The 23,298-nt window shown below is 54.7% G+C and overlaps 2 protein-coding genes across 17 annotated transcripts; both read right to left on the bottom strand.

The window, feature by feature from the left end:
• Positions 1–27: 27 nt before the first annotated feature.
• TPD52L2 (TPD52 like 2) lies at positions 28–18,538 on the bottom strand. 16 transcript variants are annotated; one of them, XM_036425865.2, is made up of 10 exons: positions 18,326–18,467; positions 17,356–17,492; positions 14,811–14,956; positions 12,573–12,721; positions 11,646–11,705; positions 7,344–7,445; positions 3,853–3,879; positions 2,426–2,467; positions 1,245–1,293; positions 764–1,115 (listed from the first exon to the last, which is right to left on the bottom strand). In XM_036425865.2, the coding sequence occupies exons 2-10, from the start codon at positions 17,360–17,362 to the stop codon at positions 972–974; spliced, it is 726 nt and encodes a 241-aa protein (XP_036281758.1). In that variant the 5' UTR covers positions 17,363–17,492; positions 18,326–18,467; the 3' UTR covers positions 764–971. The 16 variants fall into 16 exon arrangements, with proteins under 16 accessions (XP_045433244.1, XP_036281760.1, XP_045433248.1 ...); XM_045577288.1 differs by lacking the exons at positions 764–1,115; positions 17,356–17,492 and adding an exon at positions 28–757 and having other exon boundaries at positions 18,292–18,538; XM_036425867.2 differs by lacking the exons at positions 764–1,115; positions 17,356–17,492 and adding an exon at positions 28–757 and having other exon boundaries at positions 18,326–18,486.
• Positions 18,539–20,273: 1,735 nt separating this feature from the next.
• ABHD16B (abhydrolase domain containing 16B) lies at positions 20,274–22,712 on the bottom strand. The gene has a single exon (XM_036425856.2). It carries the CDS (start codon positions 22,304–22,306, stop codon positions 20,897–20,899), a length of 1,410 nt encoding a protein of 469 aa, XP_036281749.1. The 5' UTR covers positions 22,307–22,712; the 3' UTR covers positions 20,274–20,896.
• Between the last annotated feature and the right edge of the window lie 586 nt (positions 22,713–23,298).

Raw genomic sequence — 23,298 nt, 5'->3', positions numbered from 1 at the left:
TAAAAACATTATAAACAAATAAGCATTAGGTGATATAAGGCTTGTATTTTAGCTTGAATCCAAACAAATAATCCTATAATGATGAGACTAAAGCTGTTTTGCTTAATTTTAAATTTTGAAAAATCTACTGCTTTTAAAAAATAAAGATTTGCTTTTGCTAAAGCTCGATCGTTAGTGTGAGAATGAGGCAGCAGATAGCTTCTTTTTGGAGGATCTCAGGAAATGGACAGTTTTCTCGGTTAGCATTGTGAAACGAAAGCTGCAGGCAGATGGGGCTTCTGGAAGACGCTGCCTTCGTGGCTCAGGGAAGGAAGAGTTAGAAACACCACTCACTGTCCACCCGCCCTTCCCAGTGTTTCGGCATTCTCATGAACATGACCGCCAAGGGAACGTGGCTGTCCGCCCCCTGCCGTCCACTTCCTGGCCCCAGGAAGGATGGCATAGTGATTGTTGCATCTATGACTTTAGTGTGAAGCATCTGTACACAAGACTGTTCTCTTAAGTCATGCACGTGCAGGGGCCACGTCCACATGTGACGGCATGACTGTCCTCAAAGCGCTCCATGTCCTCCTGCGGCTGCCGTTGCTCCCTTGCGCAGTGGCTGTCGTGGCGATGAGGGCAGGCCCGCACTTGCTCCGTGGCCGGCAAAGCTGCTTCAGGCTTAGAAGGGCACGTGGTCGGGCAGGGGCTTGTCGCCACTCCCAGTCGGGGAGGGGAAGCTGTCACTGTCATTCTCTTTGCCACCCACCACCTTAGACTACAGATGGGAAAAGATCGGAAGGAAAAACCTGAGACAGAGCCCACAGTGCCAGGCAGCCCCTGGAACTCATGGTGTTCAATTCTCTACACAAGTTCACAAACCATGAACGCTGACTAGCACAAGAGAACACACCGCTGACCCGGCAACAGGCTGGATGCATCTCCAGGGAATGCTGCAGCACACCCACGGCCCCACTTATGACTTTCTGGGATCACAAAGTGACAAACGGAGCAGAGACCAGTGGATGCGGGCAGGGCGGGTGGAGGGCAGGCACCGTGAGGGCCTGTGGGAAGGAACTGCTCTCTGTCCTGATGGGCCCATGGCACATCCTGGCAGGGACATGGCAGTGCTGGTTCTGGGGAAAGGATGGAAGGAACAGGGCTTCCGTGTTAGCTCCCTTAACTGCCTGGGAGTCTTCAATGATTCAGTCAGTCTACCTGACAAGTCCCACCCATCAGGAGAAGCAAACGATCCAGGTAGTTACCTTGATGGTCCCAACTCGGTCTTCAAGTGACTTGAAGGTGGCAGAATTCCTTCAAAGAGAGAGGGAGCAGTCAGTGTGAGGAGCCCACAGCTGTGCGGCATCCTGAACTTGAAGGGCCTCAGGATTAGGGTTTTCCTCCAGAAAGACTCTTAAGTACATCCTGAGGTTTCACTGCAAAGACGTGACCAGACAGAAGGGGAGGGGCACCCCTGCAGAGAACCCAGCCAAGGTCACTCCAGAGGTGGCACCAGGTCAGAACTGGGTCAGCCACGCTCACCAGCCACACGGACAGAGATCTGAATGCTACCAGCTGGTGAGACCGACTTGACATGGGTGAGCTGCAGAGCCCTGGGCAGCGGGTGAACACGGGGCTCGCCTCTGCTCCACCCTACTGGTAAATGCACCCGTGCCGGGGTTAGGAAAGCTGTGTGTGTGTTCACACTCATCTCTTAGAACGAAGCCAGAAAAAAAACAAGGCATTCTGGGAAAAGAGGGTGGTAAGGAGGCTGCAGGAGCAAGCTGGCCTGGTCTGATCCAGCTCCCCTCACTGCTCAGAGCCCTGGGCTCTGCAGACCACCCACCCATCAAGGACTCCCAGCCAGCTCTGTGGTGTGGCAGCTGCTAGTCTTGTAACAAGGATGGGCTCCGCTGAGAGCCATGGCTGCACTGCAGAGCTAGCGGGAGAAAACTGGCCACAAAGCAGATAGAACATCTCCATAAAAAGACTTGGAGAGCCCTAGCTGGTGTGGCTCAGTGGATAGAGTACTGGCCTGTGCACTGAAGGGTCCCTGGCTTGATTCCGGTCAAGGGCACATGCCAGGATGTGGGGTTGACCGCCCGTAGGGAGCGTGCCAAGAGGCAGCTGATCCATGATTCTCTCTCATCATTTGTTTCTATGTCTCTTCCTTCCTCTCGGGAAAAAAATAAAATAAAGACGACTTGGAGACACCTGCTGCCTCTTGGATGCCAGGTAGGTGTGGGAGCCTCCGCCCTTCCTTAGCCCAACCCTGCAGGCAGTCCTGGAAAATTGCAGACGGAGCCCCGTTGGCACGCCCCACTAGTTCTTTGGTCTCAGAGGGTCTTTCCAACCCTAACCCGTTTAGAGGCATGGGAAGCCGAGTGCTCCCCCCCCCCCCCCCCCCCCCCCGACTCCGGGAGCTCCAGGCGAGAGCACACATTACCTCATGGCTGGCATACTTTTTGAGTGGCGGATGGAGTAGCTGCTGCTTGCGAGCATGGCAAAAGCAGAGAAGGAAGCAAGTTAGGGTGAGGACAGATCAGCACTCACGGTTCCTCAGCCCAGACCACGGAGAAGCCCACCTTTGCAGCAGGGTGGCAGGACCCTCCCCCCCCACAACTGGAACGAGCACAAAGCCTGGTAAGGCCTCTCACCAGGAGGAAATCTCGACCCACAGCTCCTCTCCCCGCTCCAGTCACTCCTGAGGGGCGACACTGCTGATGGAGACCTCAGACTGGGGTGCTAGACAAGCTTTGGACAAATGGGCGTCAGATGTCCTTCCTTACTTCACAGCAAGTTAAAGACTTCAGAAAAAGAGAAACAACCAAGCCCAAGTGCTTCGGGTGAGAGCACGCGGTCAGAGAGCTCTGGACTGAGGGTCCAGAAGAGCGTGACTTCCGAGCGCCGGAGGCACCGAGAGCTGCCGACAACACTGACTGGGCATCGTGCTGCCTGGTGCAGAGGGCCCTCGAGTCATAAACGAGGGAAACTCGCCCAGATGGCGTGGCTCTGTGGTTGAGCATCCACCCATGAACCAAGAGGCCCGTGGTTCAATTTCCACCCAGTCAGGGCCCAGGCCCAGGTTGCAAGCTCGATCCCCAGTAGGGGGCATGCAAGAGGAGCTGATGGATGGTTCTCTCTCATCACTAATGCTTCTCTCTCCCTTCCTCTCTCTGACATCAATAAAAACATACTGAAAAACAATCACAAGGGAAACAAGATGCAGGAAGCACGGCAGCCCAAGGTCAGTCCGACCCTCCTACGTGAACATGGCTCTTTTGGGGTCTAAACTGGGGGGAGGGGAGCTGAGGGAGGGACAGCGCCGACGCACGAAGGACTTAGATGGACACTCTGTTGTTGGTTGGAGGAGGCCAGCAAGAGTGCCCAGGTAGGCCGAAACCGGTTTGACTCAGTGGATAGAGCATCAGCCTGCGGACTGAAGGGTCCCAGGTTCGATTCCGGTCAAGGGCATGTATCTTGGTTGTGGGCACATCACCAGTTGGGGGTGTGCAGGAGGCAGCTGATCAATAATTCTCTCTCATGGATGTTTCTCTCTATCCCTCTCCCTTCCTCTCTGTAAAAAAACCAATAAAATATATTTTTTTAAAAGAGTGCCCTGGTAGGAGCATGTCTTTGTTGGAAAGGCGTCCCTATACTGACCATATGGCCAGGGATGACCCCTCAGGGACCACAGCTCGAGAAGCCAGTGTGCTCCGGAGCAGTGCTGGCCTCACTGTGCTGGACAGGGGCCGCCTTGGGCAGTTCCGGCCCCTCACCACCTTTGTCCAGAACAGCCTCCCACAGGCTGGCAGAGCCCACCTGGCCTGAAGCAGAGAAGCTGTGCACAGACGTGCCCAGCATCAGTCTTACCTAAAGGACTGTGAGAAAGGACGCGCCCTGACAGTTGGCAGCAGGAAGAGAGAAGAAACGAATGTTAGGGAAGAAGGCCAATGCCCGCCCTGCCCCTGCACTCAGCTCTAGAGCCAGCCTCTGGTCTGGACACTGCCTGGCAGGACAGCACATGCGCCCTGCCTCCACCTCGTCTCCCAAGCCCCAACTCCAGGAGGCTGCTGCTCCCTCACGCACACAGCTGCAAACTGCCCAGCCCCATGGCTCTGCCTTCCTGGATACGATCACGCACAAGGGACCCATGTGCCTGTACCCATGCAGAGGCTGGAAGGAAAAGCCCCGAAGGGTGGAGCAGTGCAGAGGTGTGGGATACGCCCGCTGGGTTCCGCCACCTGGAGGAGCCAGCCATGCCCGGTGACACGCTGCACACGCAAACAGCACCTACTGCGACAGGACCTGGCACCCTCGGGCCGAATCCCCTGCACTCTGGGCCCATCGCCATGGGTAACGGAAGCCATCCCAGAGATGAGCATGCGTCCACAGATGGGGCCCAGGAAGGACATGGCCGCCTCCTCCTCTCTGGAGGCGGCCCCAACATGGAAGTCATTTTGGAAGCAAGACGTGTGCAGTCACAGGGCCTGATGTGTTCCTACCACTTGGTGGGCAGCAGGGCTTGCTCCTCTCTGTGGGTGGAGAGCTAGTGTCAGAGAAGGTAGAGACCGAATCCCCGGCCTAAATGCAGCCCCCTTTCCCACGCCCACACCTCACACCCAGGGCATGCAAAAGGCCAGGCAGGGCTGCTCCTGGACAGTGCACTGTGGACTCCAGCACAGCCGCTTCCTGAGAGACCTGGCCCTGAACACCTCAATGCAGTGGCCCATGAGGGATCACCTAGCCCCAAACTCATGGGGCAAACCTCTCTAAACCTTTCATGCAAGAAGTGGTGAACTTGCAACCTCAAACTCTAAGCTGGGGAAGTTAATGGGCCTCAGCCTCAACCACCTGAGACCACATAGCAAGACAACAGGGACACATCAGAAACCCTGAGCGGCCAGCCAAAACCGGTGTGGCTCAGTGGATAGAGCGTAGGCCTGCAGACTGAAGGGTCCCGGGTTCGATTCCGGTCAGGGGCATGTACCTTGGTTGCGGGCAAATCCCCAATGGGAGGTGTGCAAGGGGCAGCTGATTGATGTTTCTAAAACTCTATACCCCTCTCTTCCTCTCTGTAAAAACTCAATAAAATATATTTAAAAAAAGAAAAAGAAAAAGAAAGAAACCCTGAGCAGCCAATGCTCACAGCACCACTGGAATACAGAAGTCTCCAGGGTGAGACACACCAGGTCAATCCCTCTAAGCATCTTGAACTCAACCTGCTCTCCTCCCCCACCCCGCTGCCCCAGGCACACACAGCGCATGTTCAAACTGCACAAGTGGCAGGTACAGTGCGGTCACCATGTGCAGGCCATCCCGGCGTCACTGTGACCAGAAGCCTGCTCCCTGCTGGCCATGCCACAGGTTAGTGGCCAATCCCGGTTCCCGGAGCAGACAAAGGACGTGCAGTCCTCCCAGAGCAGCAGTGTGCACAACTGCCATGGAAGCGGCCTACCCCCCCCCATGTCCCCCAGGACGCCATGAACACACGCACGAGGGAGAGAAGAGGAGCACAAGCCAGCAGAGGCGCACGCATGCAGCAGATTCTTACTGCTCCCTCAATGCTGTGACCACACCGCTTAGGCACTTGGCCTGCTGCTCATTCCAGGGCCCTGGGAGGGCCAGCCCCTCGGCAGGCCCTGGGGGTACGGCCAAGTCACCAGGGGCAATAAAATTCCATCACCGGGCTTACCACAGCACGGCTCAGGTGGCCAAAGCAGGCATCCCAGAATGCAGCAGTGCCGCTGTCCCATCTAATTTCAAACGGGTCTCCTTACAGGAACATACCCAGGCAAGTCCTAGCAGCTCAGTGTGCAGCCTGTGGGAGCAATCACCACAGACCCTCCTTGCTGAGAGCGCAGAGCAGAAGCGGGGGGAGTCCACAGCGGGCAAGGCGTGCATTATAGGGCATCCCACAGGGACCCCCGCTACCGGAAGCAGCCAGGACCCCGGTGTGGGAAGGTGCAGTCCAGGCACGGGAGGAACACACAGACTGCCTATAGTTACTGAGCTTCTCCAGAAGTTGGAAATTTTTCAAAATAAAGTTGGAGAAGGAACATTATGACAAACAGAAATAAAAGGTGAGCAGAGCCCTGGCTGGTGTGGCTCAGTGGATAGAATGTCAGCCTGATGCCCAAGGGTTACGGGTTTGATTCCTGATCAGGGCACATACCTGGGTTGCAGTTTCAATCCCCGGCCCTGCAGTTGGGATGTATGTGAGAGGCAACCAATCAATGTGTCTCTTTCACATCAACATTTCTCTCTCTCCCTTCCTTCCACTCTCTCTAAAAACCAATGGGGGAAAAACATGCTCGGGTGAGAACTAACAAGAACAAACAAGTGAGCAGGGCTCTGGCACAAGTTGTCCTCTGCTGGGCTGGGTCCCGGGGTTGTTAGCATCTGTCTTCACCTCTTGCTAACTGGCACTTGCAGGTCTGTGAGCCAGGGAAATGCCCAACCCGAGCAGGGCAGAGAGGAGGGGTCAGAGCACGGTGGACCGCAACGCCACACTCAATACCCAAACCCACGGGCAACAACAGCCAGTGTTTCTCTCAGGATGGGATGGGGGCTACAGGGAGGCATTCCCTGAAATGAAGAAGTGAGGGGCCTGGTCCCAAGTGTGGGGTCAGACCAAGAGCGCTGGCGATGGCCTGCACTGCCCACCATTACTCAGTGATGCGTATCTTGTCCTAACAACTTCTAGAGAGAGGCCTTGCCAAGGGCACGGCAGGGGCACCTGAGCCAGAACCCACACCCTGGCCTCTGCAGAGGGCACAGCCAGCAGGCTGGGACGGATGCTGCCCAGCAGTCACCACGTGCCTGAGCCGCTCCGCACTCCCTCCCTGGCCCCAGGTCTTCTGCAAGAAGCACCTTTGGTGGCTATGAGGGAGAACATTCTATTGGGGCCCCGCTTGTGGCCACACTGTCTGATACCTGATCACACACTCTGAGGAGACACCGAGTTCGTTCTGGACCTGTCCTGGCAGGCGCCCACCAGATGCTGCCCTCTAGGCTGTAGTCATTCTCCCCACGGAACTTCCAAGAGAAGCACTAGCTTTCCCCCGATCCCCATCATCAGAAGTTAGCCACAGGCACAGTGACCACGTGCCCCTGAGCAATATAAAAAGGCAAAGAGGCAGCCAGCGGGAGCAGACACACGCTGCAAATGAAGGTCACGAACTGACTGGCTGGGGGCTGGCGTGGCCACACCTATGGTTGCTGAGGGGCTGCTGAGGGATGTGCACCTGAGCCCTGGGGCTCAGCAGGCTCCCCACAGAACCTCTAAGAGGTCTAAAAGCCTGAAAACCTCAGCTGACTAGTCCAGGCCTCAGGATGGAGGTTGGGGGAGGGGAGCCTCTTACCTCATGTCCCCAAGCTTCCTGCTGATGGCAGAGCCCATGGTGGACAGGGCAGCTGAAGTCTTCTGTCCCGCCTGAGAGAGAGTCTCCTGAGTCCTCTTGTAGCTGGAGGAAGAAGCACAGTTACCCGACCAACACACGGGGCAGCCACCACCCTCGCACCTGACAGCATCTTTGCCTGGAGCTGCGACCCACACCAAGACCTGCCTCAGCGCCCACCAAGACCGGCAACCCAGGCGAAGCAGCAGGTAAGGCAGGGCGGGCAGCAGCTCCCAGCACAGCCGGTGGAAGAATGGCTCGAGAGCTTCTTTGGGGCACAACTCACAGTGCCTGCCTGAGCACCCCCAACCCAAGGCTCACCTAAGGAAGTGCTTTCATTTCAAAGGAGTTAACGTATTATCTGCAAGAAACAGACTTCCGCACCAGAACCACGGACACTCAAAAACCCCAGGTGCAAGGGGACAAAGGACACACCACCTCTTTAAAAATCCAGCAGACACCCCCAGCCCAGCCTTTTCCCATACAGCGAGTGTGGAGGACAGTGCCAGCACCTGAGGATTTAAAGAAGAGCCTGGTCTGGCTGGTGTGGCTCAATGGATAGAGCATTGGCATGTGCACTGAAGGGTCCTGGGTTCAATTCCAGTCAAGGGCACAAGCCCAGGTTGCAGACTCGATCCCCAGTGTGGGGCGTGCAGGAGGCAGCTGATCAATGATTCTCTCTCATCACTGATGTTTCTGTCTCTGTCATCCTCTCCCTTCCTCTCTGAAATCAATAAAAATATTTTTTTAAAAATCAGAAATCCTATATAATAAAAGCCTAATATGCAAATTGTTCCTTTGGGCAGTCATTTGATCACTCGTTATGATGTGTGCTGTCCACCAGGGGGGCGGCACAGAACATGATGGGCATCAGTGATGTGGTGCTGGCAGCGGACAGCAGTGGAGGTGCTGCCAGCCCTGATGAGCACTGACGAGAGCAGCACCACAGCACCACAGCGGGATGGTGGAGCAGGCGAGGGGGTGGCGCCAGGCCAAGGCGGGGCTGCAGGGCTGTGAGGCTGGAGCCTGATTTCTGCAGGCCACACCAAGGGCCTCCACCCGTGCACAAATTCATGCCCCGGGCCTCTGGTAAAAAATAAGAGCCTTACAGACCTCTGTTTGTGCTCATGAGGCGAAGCTGGGAAAGTGAAGCCGAAAAGAAAAGCGTGGGCCTGCACCTCGAGTCTTTGGTGACGAGGACATCCTGTGGGCGACTCCAAAGGCACCACCCACCAGAGACCAATGGGACAGGCCTGGGGCAGAGCCAGAGCGGAATCAGGTAAGTCACCCCACTATGCTTGCATGCTTGTCCATGCAGCCCTGCGCTCACTTTGGGAATCACTTCCACCTTTTAGGAAAAGATGGTGTAGAGTCCCGAAAAATACCAGCCTCTGCTGGGCCTTCCCTTGGAGGCTGCCCCATCCCCAACAAGGATGGGCAGGTAGTTCAGGTTCGGCCAGAGACCCCGGCTCCTGGCCATAGCAAGAACCCATGAGACCCACAGTGGGCAGGGAGCCCCCTCACAGGAAAAAGGAGGAGCTGAGAACAAAGCCAGTGTGGGGAGAACGGAAGGCCCCAGAGCTCCATGGGAGCCCTGGCTGGTGGGCCTGGAACAGGGGCTTCTCGACAGGCAAGACCTCCCCACCCTTAGATGGACAGTCTTTAGCTGTGCTTTCTGTCTGCAAGCGAAAAAATCAATATAGTGACAATACTGAGTTAACTTGGGACTGCGGAATTCACGTGGTGCCCTCTCAGTTCGGCTTCAGTTAAGATCTACCTATAAAAGGAATTCAATGGCTCAGCTGGCTCGACTTGGATTGGGAGTCGACCTACGAACCAGGAGGTCACAGCTTGATTCCTGGTCAGGGCACATGCATGGGTTGCAGGCTTGATCCCCAGTGTGGGGCATGCAGAAGGCAGCCAATGTTTCTCTCTCCCTCTCTTCCTCTCTTAAATCAACAAAAACATGTTTTTAAAGAGGGGCCTAACCCAAATGCGCCCTTAGTCTAGTGTCTGGTCTTCGTATCACGTGCCAATAGGGTTGACGGTTCCCGTCTCTCTCTTTTTTATTTAATATATTTTATCGATTTCTTACAGAGAGGAAGAGAGAGGGATAGAGAGCCAGAACATCGATGAGAGAGAGACATCGATCAGCTGCCTCCTGCACACCTCCCACTGGGGATGTGCCCGCAACCAAGGTACATGCCCCCGACTGGAATCGAACCCGGGACCTTTCAGTCCGCAGGCTGACGCTCTATCCACTGAGCCAAACCAGTCTCGGCATGGTTCCCCTGTCTTATATTCCATCCGTCCTTTCGCCTGTAGCCAAGAGCATATCAGAAACCCAGAGGCCCGGGAGTGAAGCACGCCCAGACGGCCCAGCATCACTCTAAGCACTGTATCACTCTTCCACTTAAGCTACTGGGGCTGGGGGGTTAGGTTGTATATGATAAAATCAATTCATTCGTTGGATGAACTTGAAAAAAAAAAGGCCTAGCAGGCATGGCTCAGTGGTTGAGTGTTGACCGATGAACCAGGAGGTCACAGTTCGATTCTCAGTCAGGGCACATGGGTGCAGGAGGCAGCCAATTAATCCTTCTCTCTTATCACTGATGTTTCTATCTCTCCCTCTCCCTTCCTCTCTGAAATCCATAAAAATGTTTAAAAAGGGGGAAAAGGGGGTGTGGTGTTGGCTGACAAGATCACTAGCACTTAACCTGCTTCCTTCCAGCACGGATCCATGAGCAGGACCCACAGTTGAGGAGATGGGCTCACCCCATTGCATTTGCCCCTCGGACACTGGGCCAACTATCTTGCAGTGACACCATGGGGGCTCCGGCCAAGCACCCAGGCCTGTGGCCCTCCTCCTGGGCGGTCCCTGCAGAAGTTTTCACATAGCTAAAAACAGTCTGTGGGGAATTGTTTAGAAACGCCTTCAGCCTGGAAGCATCTGAGGACTTTCCCACCGACAGAACCAGCGCGAAACTTCGGGAGAACAGCAGTGCCTGGTGAAATGCACGGCAAGGCCAGGCTGCTGGCCACATGTCCATGCCCAGAGCCATGGACTCCTCTCCCGGGAGTGTGCGTTGCAGCTATTGGAAACGGGGCGTTGGCTGGTTTTAGAGCATCACCGAAGTCTCCAAAGGCGATTTCCTGATGAAGTCTGCACCGAGTGATCTAGTGACAACCAGAGTGGCCCCGGCAGTATCGCCGAATCCTGCCCACAGCTACAACATGCACCGCCACAGTCTACCAAACTGCACAAACAGCAGAAAACAGGCACAGTCAGAGGCCCTTGGGCACACCAGGCTGCAGAGGCCCCACATGGGGTCTCAGGCACCTCCAGAAGCCCAACACGGACGGGCTTTCTGCTGGCAACCATGACAGCACTTCCGTCTGAACAAGACGGAAAAACACCAGAAAGTGGCCGTTCTTAAACACTGCCCCACAAGGTTTGAAGAGTTATGATCTGATGAAGTTCTATTATCTCGTCGAAGGATCTCAGAGAGTACATCACCGTGATTCTCAACCAGAGCTCTACCGTATCCTGCACTGCTGCTTCTGTGTGGCTGACAGCTCGGAGCCTCTCAGGCCAAGGGACTCCTTCAGGAACCCACGGGCACGGCCTACACCAACCCTGACTTGAAGAATCCTTAAGAACTAGTGAAGCTCCACAGGCCCTGCAGCTGGAACGAGGTCTACAGGGGAAGGAAGCAGGACCAAAAAAAAAGCCACCATCTACATTGATGCGAATGCTATCAGCCACACCCCGCCTTTAAAAGCTGAGGAGTCTTTGAGGAGAGAGGCTGCTGGCCATCCAGAGGCACTTTTTAAAATATATTTTTATTGATGTCAGAGAGGAAGAGGGAGAGAGGTAGAAACATCAATGGTCAGAGAAAGAAACTGATTGGCTGCCTCCTGCACACCCCCCACTGGGGATCGAGCCCACAACCCGGGCATGTGCCCTTGACCGGAACCAAACCTGGGACCCTTCAGTCCACAGGCCAACGCTCTATCCACCGAGCCACACTGGCTAGGGCCCCAGGCTCTTCTTTAATGGATGGTGCCAGGCAAAGAGGTGTGTTCTGTGTGGTCTGGTGGCCACGTGAATGAAGGGTCGTTTCATTCGTGTTTAAGAGGGGAAAAACATTATGAAAAGGAGCCAGGAAATCAGTTAGGTTTGAGCCCAGTGTACACAGCTCGCTTGCCCCTGAGAGGTGTGTTGAGAAGAGAGGGGAGGGAGGTGCTGATGGCAAAGGCACTCACAGGTCCGACTGGGTCATTCTCTCATTCCACTCTCCAAGTTTCTCAGACGTTTTCACATAGCTAAAAACAGAAAGTCTGTGGTGAATTGTTTAGAAAAACTTTCAACTCTGGTTTCAACCTGCAAGTGAAATTCCAGGGCCAACGGAGCATGGACTGGCAGGAGCAGACAGTCCGCAAACAGAGGACAGGGCCGCGGCTTCTGCTTAGCACCTGCTATGCCGCCCCGGTGGGGCCGGGGGAGGCGACAGAACAGACCGGTTCTTTCCCATCAGGCCGAGGGAGTGCCTGGGTCACTCAATGGAAGATGGCTCTTGGGGAACACTGCTGTGAGGGCACTGGTGGCAGTCACCCTTTGGGGTTCAGAGCCTATCATTTCCTAAGACGGAACCGGGGTTTTTCCAGGTGAGACTTATGGCGAGTGGCTGCCTCTCTGTGGGGAAGGCCTTTCAGACAGGGGGCTCCGCCCTCACCTCGGAAGGTCACTGAGGAGCCACAGGGCCGCGCCGCCTGAGGTCAGAGTTGAGCACATCTGTGAGCGGCCTGGGCTGATCACACCACCTAAGGACTCGTGTCCACCAGGGCAGACGCTCCGCTCTGGGGACCACAGCAGAGTCAGTCTCATCAAGGACCTCATTCGTGTGCTCTCAAATTTGGACTCGACACATATTCTTGTCTATTTCCACTTGGACAACTAGCTGTGTCCATCCACCTTTTACAAAACATCTGACTGAGCTGAGTAAATGCGAGCATAGGTGCTAGCTCAAGGTTGCAAGGCTCCTGGCTGGCTGCTTCCAAACAGGCGCATTTGGTCCCCGTTCCTGGGAGGCACCTAGTCCTCAAGAACTAACACCCCATCGACAGGACAGAGGCACCACACTGTGCTTCGCTCTCCAACCACGGGGCGCCCTGCCACAGAGCAGCACCTACGCGCTCGAGACCTGCACGTCGTGCCAGCTCCTGGACAGGCTCTGCCTCAGGCCCTCCGAAGCAGAGGGGCCCAGTTTCCTCCTCAGCTCTCCGCAGCGCCTCTCCTTGGCTGCCAGGACCTGGCGCAGGGTGACAATTTCCTCTTCCACCTGCACAAGCACGAAGTTGACATGATTAGCTCCACTCTCGCAGGAAGTGATTGACATTCTCATACAATGCGATACCGGGTTCTCAGTTACCTAAGAACTGTCCCCTTACCGAAACCTAGCACAGCTCAGAAATAGCGTCACCAGCAGACATGTTTTTGTCTGGTACCAATACAACTTCTTCTGCACAACTGTCTCACCCCAAGCCAAGTGGCTCTGTTAGGGCTACCGATCACCATGCCAACCAGGGGGAGACTGAGAAAGGCCTCCCAGAGCTCTGCCCTGGGCCGGGCACAGGGTCAGAGGAGAGAAGCCCTCTTCCTCTGGGCTTGGACAGCAGAGGCTAGAACATCTGGCAGCCAGCCCCATTTGCATGGGGGCGGGGGAGCTCCTTATGCAGCAGGAAGGAAGCGGAGCAGACAGATGGCCAGAAACCCAGGTGACATGAACCAGCCCAATCACAGTGTCTGTGCTCCTGAGGTCAGCTCCAGGCCTTGGCAATAGCCAGTTCCACAAGCCAAAAGTAAATTCACTTTTGTGTTCAAGGATCCTGAACCTCCTCAAGTCTTTAAAAAAGGAGGAAAATAGCCCGGGCCAGTGTGGCTCGGTTGGGCGTCGTCCCCATCCCGAGAGGGTGCTGGTAACATTCCCATCGGGTACATGTGCAGACTGTGGGCTTGATCCCCAGCGGGGGTTGTGAAGGAGGCAGCTCTCACATTGTTTCTGTCTCTCCCTCCCCCTTCCTGTCTCTCTAAAGTTCAATGAAAGTATTTTCTAAAAAAGAAAAAAAGTGACACGAGAAGGAAACCTCCATTAGAACTTACCAGAGTTCTCGGCATTTCCAGCTCCTATGTGAACAGTCCCTTTCTTTAAAGAGTGCTTGTTTGCCCTGACAGGTTTGGCTCAATGGATAGTGCGCTGGTCTGTGGACTCAAGGGTCCCAGGTTCGATTCCAGTCAAGGGCATGTACCTTAGTTGTGGGCACATCCGTGGTAGGGGGTGTACAGGAGGCAGCTGATTAAAGTTTCTCTCTCATCGATGTTTCTAACTCTCTATCCTTCTCCCTTCTTCTCTGTAAAAAATCAATAAAATGTGTTGTTGTTGTTTTAAATAAAAAAGTGCTTGTTTGGATTAAGGCACTAAAAACAGTGTATGTAGAGCCCCGAATATCCCTATATTCTGCTTTAGAAAATAGTTGAAACAATAAATAATTTAAAAACACAGTATCATCTAAGGCCAGACTATTACCAGTCACTCAATCAGTTACAACCAGTGATCAGAAGACTCCACTGGTGTCATGACGAACAGGGCTCTGAAGAACATGGTCATATTGTCCTGGAACATGCAAGTTTAAAGTTTTAAGTAACATAAGAGTGACTCTACTCTGCAATCCAATTCTGAAAAAGACCTGGTGGCTTTAGTCTCAATGCCAACATATTTGAAGTAAAATACAAAGCATTCATGTCCTTGGACTTCTTACTGCTTCTCTCTTAACTGCTGTTCAATTCAGAAACAGCCACATGCTTTCCTGTGACCTGAAACCTGGTCCTGGCTGAGACCGGTCTGCACAACCAGCTCTGTTCAGACCTCGGACGGGGCGGGGATGCATTAAGATGGGGCTTGTCTCTGGAGACAGCAGAGGCCTGTGACAAACACAGTCAGATATTCACAAGACCATTTCCCAGACTCTGGAATATCAACTGAGTCACTGTCAGACTGCATCACACAGAGAAAAGAAACTCTTTGTTAGTGGGTATGAATAAAAATTAAATTTAAAGGCTTTTGTTCTTAATTCCTATTTTCTCTTAAAGGACTTTCACTTTAAAAAGATCACATTAAGTATTTTTTACAAAAAGGTGTTTTTGAAAGAGAAATTAAGATCCAGGGGCAATAAGATTGTGGCGTCTTGAAAATGTCAGGTGTTAACTCCAACAGAGAAGCCCCCAGTGGGTGGTGTGCGCCAGCAGCTGCCCGTGTGCACCCATGAGGGGCTGGGCACAGACACAGCCAGGGCTGCAAAGAGCAGTTTCTCCAGGGCACAGCCAGCACTCTGCCCTCATGTACCCCAGGACAGCCAGCCAAGACACAGAACCTTTATGAGCTCGGCCCTCAACTCCTCCTCCTCAGCTTCCGTCAGACCCTCGACAGCCGGAGTCTGGGCAGCCACTGCCGTGTCAACAGGGACATCCATCATGGAGTCGGACAACAGACCTTTGTTAGGAGAATTCAGGTTGATATCTGCCAGAGACAAAACGAGGCCAGAAAGTGCCAAGTAAGAAGTTATGGAGAAGTGCCTAGGATGGAGGAGAAAGAAAGGGTAAAAGGCAGGTGGCAGGGAGGGATGAGCACTAACACTGCCTCTTCTCTGAAAGGCCTGTGAACATGTTTGGTCCATCTGACTGAGGGCAGCCACACCCCAGACCACCCAAGATGCTGCTTCAGGGCCTGGAAATGCTGGTGGAAGGCAGCCATACCCTTCCTTTGCTTCCCTTGCCAGAACACTATCTTCTAAGACAGGAACACTTTGCTACAAAGCAGCCCAATCTACCAGCTGTCATTTCTGGAGGAAAAGAACATAATACGGCTGTGAACACAAGCACCACTTTCCAAGCACCTGGCCTGCCCAAGCCCATGCTACACTTACACACAGGAGCACAGGTCAGCTGTCTAGCCCTGCAGGGAGTCGGCAGCATGGAAATGCCCTTCCGTCCACGCTGGACCTCGCCCCTCAGCAAGGACCCGTGCATGCCTCCACACTCCTCCGCTACACCCCAATCAGGTTCACATTTCTGCAGCCACTACTTTTCCTTACTAAGCGCATCTTCCTGTCTGCACTGAAAGTTTACAAGAACTCACACAAGGAAAATGAGGTCTACTTCAGTCCTTTCCTACTCTGACCACATAATTGTCATTTAGTACTTTTATATCATCAGCACTGAGAACATCTTCTCTTTGATGAAACAGCCTTTGTCTGGTGTCTTACACCTTTAAAAGTAAACGAGCCCGACCAGCATGACTCAGTAGTTGAGCGTCAACCTATGAATTAGGAGGTCATGGTTCAAATCCAGGCCTGGGCACATGCCTGAGATGCAGGCTTGATTCCATGTGGGGTATACAGGAGGCAGCCGATGGATGATTCTCTCTCATTATTGAGGTTTCTACCTCTCTCTTCCTTCCTCTCTGAGATCAATAAAAATATTTTAGCCCTAGCCAGTTTGGCTTAGTGGATAGAGTGTCGGCCTGAGAAATGAAGGTCCCAGGTTCAATTCCTGTCAAGAGCACATGTCCAGTCAGGACTGGTTTGGCTCAGTGGATAGAGCGTCGGCCTGCGGACTGAAAGGTCCCAGGTTCGATTCCGGTCAAGGGCATGGACCTTGGTTGCGGGCACATCCCCAGTAGGGGGTGTGCAAGAGGCAGCTGATCAATGATTCTCTCTCATCGATGTTTCTAACTCTCTTCCTCTCTGTGAAAAATCAATAAAATATATTTAAAAAAAAAAGAGCACACGTCCAGGTTGCAGGCTCCATCCTCAGTAAAGGGTGTGCAGGGAACAGGCGATCGGTAATTTTCTCTCATTGTTGATATTTCTCTCTTTCTCTCCCTCTCCCTTCCTCTCTGAAAATAATAACAAAATATTTTTAAAAAACAACCAAGAATAACAAAATAAAACTAAATGAAATTGCCTGGCTTGCATGGCTCAGCAGCTGAGAGTCGACCTCTGAACCAAAAGGTCAATTCTTGGTCAGGGCACATACCTGGGTGGCAGACTCCATCTCCAGTAGAGGGTGTGCAGGAGGCAGCTGATCAATGTCCCTCTCCCATTGATGTTTCTATCTCTATATCCCTTCCCTTCTCTCTCAAAATCAATAAGAACATGTATATATTTTATTTATTATTTATTTTTTTTAAAACATATTTTATTGATTTTTTTTACAGAGAGGGAGTTAGAAACATCGATGTTTTTTGTTGTTGTTGTTTTTGAAATATCGATGTTTTACAGAGAGTTAGAAACATCGATGAGAGAGAGACATCGATCAGCTGCCTCCTGCATGCCCCCCACTGGGGATGTGCCCGCAACCAAGGCACATGCCCTCGACCGGAATCGAACCTGGGATCCTTCAGTCCGCAGGCTGACGCTCTATCCACTGAGTCAAATCAGATTCGGCAATATATATATTTTTAAAAAGCATGAAATTTAGAGAGAAGTAAAAGTGTTTGTCTACTGTAGAAATGCCAGAATCTGCTAAAATTAGATGGAAGGCACTTAAAATCAAAGATGTTCCCCTTAGCCAGCTGTCCTGTTCCCTTCACATGCCCCACCCACACAGCTCCAGCTGGGCTCCTCCTTGGTACTCAACAGATATTTACAAAACAAAGCATATCCACTTTTAAGTCAACAGATTCTGAATTTTAACTGGTATCAACCTACATAATTTTACATCATCATTGTATCCATTATATTGAAGCTACTCAAATTCAGTAAATGCCTTAAAATCTCTAAAATGTTTCTCTTCTACTACAAGAAGAAGAAGAAAAAGAAGAAGAAGGCGGAGGCGGCGGCGGCCCTTGGACAGTTTCTGCAAATTTGAACCCATGGAAGTCAACCCCCCACCCCGGGGTAGAAACTGGGCACTCACCGAACATGCCAGCACAGAGAACAGGCTTGGGGCTGGAGCCACAGGGGGGTCCTTACCCTAGGCCAGCCCCAGCTCTCTAAGCCTGTAAAAACCTCTGCAGGTGGGAGCAATACAAGCACCAATCTCAAAGGGTTACTCTGAAAATGGAAAAAGATCATTTGAGAAGCAGGCTTATTATGGTGCTTGGCACATAGGTGCTCAGTGAATGTCTGTCTTTCTCATGATCAGAACCCAGTGCTTGTGATGCTTAACTTCTGACGCTCAACTATTTTATAAATACACGTCATAAGTAGGAAACCCTACAGAATAGTATCAGAATCCAGAAATTATGTCTAATTAGTATGCTGATAAGGTCGACCAGTAGCACCCTGCAATTACCCGGTGTCGTTATGTAAATAGAAACTTAGCATCCCCTCGCTAGAGAATCGTAATGGGAGATAAACTAACTGGTTATCGCCTTCTCAAGATTTAATCTCCCGAGTCCTCGCCACCTCCAGCGGCCTTCTCAAACGGATCTGGGGGTGTCTGTCTGGAAACAGGTCAGGTAAACTGGGTGTGCCCCTGACTCACTGCTCCTCCCTCCCACACACAACCTCTAGCAGGCTGGGCTCCGAGAGCGATGCCACCCGAGGGGCGCTGGGCCGAACGCGAGGACCGTCTCCCCTCTCCTCCGGGAGCCGCGCACACCACCTCGGCTCAGGGCTAGGTGGAGGGACTCCGCGGGCCGGGCGGGGTTATAACGAGCGCTGCCTGGAAGGAGAACCACCCAAAACTCCGGGGACAGGAAAGGTGCCTGGGGACCTCCTCGCGGCGGTCCAAGCTGGGAGTGGATCACACACGCCACGACCATCGGGAGATCGGGAAGCACGGCGGTCGGGCGCCCGGGAGCCGAGAGGGGCCGCGGGAAGAGCGGAGGAGGAGAGTCCGAGAGCCGACCTGGGGAGGGCGGAGGCGCCGGGCCCCCAGCTACCTTGGCCAGCAGAGTCCATGATCGCACGGCGGCCCAGCCACGGCGGGAGTCGCGGCGGGGGTCTCGGACGTAGGAGCCGAGCGGGCCGCACTGGAGCCGCTCGCCGCGCACACACCAGCCAGCGGAACCGCTACAGCCGCCGTGGCAATACGTAATCAACGGTGCGACGGCCCACTTCCGCTTTGTCGCGTGCTCCATTTTCGTCCCGCCCCCACGAGCGCTGTCCAATAAGAGCATTCTTCGTCCGGTGTCGGTTCATCTCCTCCAACCTGATTGGCTAAGGCAAAGAGCGACTCAGGAAGAGAGGCGGGTTCTGAGGAAATCCCTCCGAGGCCGACTCCACCAGCGAGACGCCGGGCAGAACGGCCCGGAGGAGCCCGCGAGAGGTGGGAAGTGGGAAGAGCGGCCAACATGGCGCCAGGGAAACCCTTCTCACAGGCCCCTGGAGGTCTCGAGGGTGCCTCCCGCGGCCTAAGAGAGCCAGGGCTTGAGAATCCGACTCAGACCGCTTGTGATTCCTCCGAGGCCCGATCTCCTGACTTTGGGGTTAGCCTCGTCCCCGGTCTGCCATTTTTTTCTTTTTTAGTGCGCACATTTACTGGGATGGGGGGGAAGGGAGACGGGTAATGGGAGCTGTGCAGAAAAAGGGGTGACTGTGAGATGTCCTCTTGCCCTGCAAACGCTGCGGCCTTCACCGGGCGTCGAGCTCGCGCAGCTTACAGGGCTGGGCACGCCCTGCATCGGCCCGTGCACCCTTGACTTGAGCTTGCCACACCCACAGGTGAACCAGCTGGAGCCCTCCCATTTTACAGATGAGTAAACTGAGATTGAGTAAGGTTTGAGGCGCAGGAAACTGATCACCAAGATATTTTAAAATAAAGTTTATTCCCCAGTAATGAGCGGGACTCATTACGGAGGTAGAGAAATCAGAATTGAAGGAGTTGGGAGGGGGGATGGACCCAGCCGGGTTGCTACCTGGACATGGAGGATCAGCAGCACGTAGCTGGTCTGGGGGGTCTTTTTAAGGGGAGGAACAGGAGAGGGTTGGACCCAGGGCAGAACAGGAGGGGGTGGGCTCCAGGACACTTTGGCACGCGCTGATTGATGGCTCAATGTCTTGGAGATGTCTCTGTGACAGATGCCAGTAATGTCATAACTCCGCCCACCAGTTGGGAGGAGGGAGAACCTTATAAGTTGGAGTAACTTGCCAAGGTCATTCAGTTAGTTAAGGGGCTTCCAGCCGATTCTGGAACAAGAGTCTAACTTGCCTAACTTATCAAAAGAGAGATGTGCAACCGTCAGGCAACCAGTCCCCCAAAGACAATCCCACAACTTCCCTTCTTCCTTTCCTAATTGCCCCTGAAAGCAAAATCTTTAAATGGTATTCAAACCCTTTAGGATTTGACTCTTCAGGAATTGTATTCCCCGATTCCAGCCAGGCCACTCTGATCCCCAGGTATGGAAGCCACTTCCTTCACCTCCTTCCTGACTCAGCTCAAAACTCACCTCCTGCAGGCATATTCCTGTACTGGAGGTCACCTTATGTACCCACCTCTGCTTATTCCTGCCAGGCTGCACCATGGCCGTGTCCTGCCTTGGTGCTGTCAATTATACGTTTGCCCCACTTGACTTTTTCAGTTGTTTTTCTAGTTTCTTGCTCAACCCACCCTGACCAGCCTGTCCCGAGACTGGGGACAGCAAGTAGTCCCTGCTTCACACAGTTCAGGGCAGACAGTAAGGAAGTGACTGCATCGTAGATAGTAGTGAGCAGAGGGCTTGTTTCTCGTTATCTATTACATCCCTGAACTAGGAACAAGGCCCAGTCCAGGCCTGGCTCAGTAGATGCTCAGCAATAAATGTTTGGTGCAGGTGTGTGGTCGGTGCCCAAGAGCCGAGAGGGGCCTTAGGGCGGGCAGAGGAGAAGGAGAGCATCAAGAGACGGAGACCCAACCCGGGGAGGGGTGGAGCATGGGCCCGTGGGCCTGTAGGCTGTGGGCCCACAGCCACCTTGGCCAGCAGCTACAAGCCACATGGTGTGCACCTGCTACTTTGAGTCTGGGGTCCCACTGAACCCCTCTCGTAGAAGCCAGCAGTGGAGGTAGGGATAGGACCCCATGGAGCAGCATCACAGTCCAGGAAAGGTCTGGCTGCTAAGACCTGCGTTTAGATGCCAATGTCCTTTCCCAGCTAGGGGCAACCTGTTCAGACCCTTCACCATCATCTTCCCTGAGCCACCTGTAACCCAGGGTGGGTCAACAGCACCTCCGAAGGCCCAACAGCCCGTTTTCCCACCATCATTTTGAGGTGTTCAAGGCACCCATCACACAGCATCGCTATTAATCGGGTCAGGGTAATTTTTGCATTCCCTTTAGGAACTGGGAGCAGACCCAGACATCCACAGTGTTTGAGGGAGGAAGAGAGAGGGGGCTGGGAATGTCTTACCCTCTCCCACAAACTAGGTTGGGTGCCTAGGGCAGGCCAGCTTTACTGGTTGGGGTGTGGGGAGGGCAATGGCTCTGAGGCCCTGAAGATCAGCAAAAGCACAAACGCTAGCTGCCTCGGGGGCTCAGGCTACAGTCTCCAGGGCAACTGGAAGTCCTCAGGTTCTAGCGGACTGCAGTGAGTCGCTTCCAGGTTCTTGAGGTGTTTGCGCGCCAGGAACAGCGCAAGTTGCCGGCGCCTACGCGAGCTCAGGTCCTGGCCCACTAGCCACGGGAAGGCGAGCCCATGCGGTCCCCAGACCTCCTCGTCCTCCTGCTTGTCCTTGAAGTGAGCGCGATAGGAGCGTAGCAATGCCAGGCACCAGTCGTCATCCACGTGGTAGCGCGCATAGAAAGCAGCTTCCTGTGCCAGGCTAGCGGCGCGCAGCCAGCGGGTCACGATGGCCTGGCCCTCACTTGCCATCACCTTCGGGTAGCGGTGCTGCAGCAGGCGCAGGAGCAGCTCGTTACCGCGGTTGCCCTCCACGTCGCCGGACGGCAGGGGGCGCAGGTGGCCCGAGGTGCTGACCACGTCGTCCAGAGTTCGCCGAAGCAGCAACACCGGCCCGGGGTAGCTGCACAGCTGCTCCGCGACATTGAGGTTGAAGTGTTCGCGCACGGTGCGCACCACCAGTCCCTTCCAGCTCTGGGGCATGACCTTCAGGGCCAGAGGCACGAGGTCGTCGAAGGTGGCATCCAGCACCAGCGCACCCAGTTCCGGGTACGTCATGGTGGCCCAGGTGGCTGTGAAGCCGCCAATGGACCAGCCATAGATCACCACGTGCGCGGGCGGGAAGCGCAGACGGTGCAGGGCGTACTTGATCACCACGTCCATAGCGTTGGCATCGTGCTGAGGGAACGGCTCACCGGTGCTGCCCCCGAAGCCCGGGTGGTTCCAGCCCAGCACCGAGTAGCCAGCCTCCAGCGGCGCCGACAGGCAGCCCATCTCATAGAAGCCGGCGTTGCCTTCACAGCAGATAACCAGGCGCAGGCCGCGGCCCTGGCTGCCCGGGTGTTGGCGGCGATCCATGAACATGGTGTCGATCTCGTTGCCGTCTCGGGCCACCAGCTTGGCTCGCCGGCCGTGGTAGCGCTCCACCAGGCGTTCCTGGCCCTGCTGCAGCAGCGGCAGCAGCGCTCGGGTCATCAGGAACATGGAGCCGGGGTACACGAGCCAGCGGCCCAGCGAGTGGGCCAGCACGTAGCTGGCCAGCTGGCCGGGCAGCTCCCGGATCTGCTGCAGAAGGCACTGCAGCTGGCTGCGCGCCGCGTGCAGCGGCCTCGCGGGCGCGCCCCCGCCCAGCGCGGCGTCCTGCAGCAGCCACACGCCCGCCGCGGCCGCCGTGCACGTGAGCGCGCAGTGGCTGCTGCCGCCCGCGCCGGCGCCCACGTCATCCCAGCGGAAGTCCACCGGCCAGCCGCGGAAGTTGTAGGTGTAGTTGGCAGTCAGGTAGATCTTGAACACGTGCACCAGCGCCTTCACGAAGCAGACGACACACATGGGCGTCGAGGCTGCTCTGCGGGAACCCTAATGCGGTTTCCGGGGGGGAGGGGGTGTGCTGGGAGACCCCGGCCCGGCCCAGCGGGCACTGCAAGGGCTAGCACCGCTCGGAGCTGTTCTGGGGTTCCCCTCGCTGTGGCATCCGCACCAACCTGCTTTGTGAGTCACTGTTGCTGGGGGAAGGGCTACACCCTGTGATGGACTCACAAAGGGTTCCCAGGCCCTCAAGTGCCGCCCCACCCTTGGGACACAAACACCATCCTTATCCCCTCCTTGACTGTATCTCCCCTGTCCCTGCTTCACTCACCTCCCAGCACTTTGAGCAACACCCCCTCCCACTTTTTAAAAAATATATATATTTTATTGATTTTTTACAGAGAGGAAGAGAGAGGGAGAGAGTTAGAAACATTGATGAGAGAGAAACATCGATCAGCAGCTTCTTGCACACCCCCTTCTGGGGATGTGCCCGCAACCAAGGTACATGCCCTTGACCGGAATAGAACCTGGGACCTTTCAGTCCGCAGGCGGATGCTCTATCCACTGAGCCAAACCGGTTTCGGCATCCCCCCCCCCCCCCCCCCTGCCCCTTTTAAACAGAGGCAGGAATCCCCACACTGGAGGTGAGGAAGCTGGGGCCGCCCACAGCTCTGGGGTCAGGCTGTTTGAGCATTTACAGAGACAAAGTCTGGAGAAGTGGGGTGGGCGTAGGGGTGGAGAGGTGGGGGGTGGAAGGGGTAAGGTGGGGGGTGGAGATTCCCTGGCCAGACCTGTGCTAGATGCCCCCAGCCCTCCCTGTGCACGGAACAGCCCAGGAACCCGGACCCGCGGCCGGTGGACCCCCGGAGCAGGGAGGCAGCCTGTGCAGGCCCCTCCACACCTGATCTTCTCCGGAAAGGGGCGAATGAGGTGCAAACCCACCTGTTCCGGATCCTCTTTCCAGTGGCGCCAGCACAGGCAGTGACCTTTTCCAGGTGGGCCCTTCCTGGCCAGTT

Source organism: Pipistrellus kuhlii, unplaced genomic scaffold, assembly GCF_014108245.1.
Source record: "Pipistrellus kuhlii isolate mPipKuh1 unplaced genomic scaffold, mPipKuh1.p scaffold_m20_p_87, whole genome shotgun sequence".
NCBI classification, from domain to species: Eukaryota; Metazoa; Chordata; class Mammalia; order Chiroptera; family Vespertilionidae; genus Pipistrellus; species Pipistrellus kuhlii.
The sequence above is the reverse complement of the archived record's forward strand: the minus strand, read 5'-3'. Positions and strand labels throughout refer to the sequence as shown.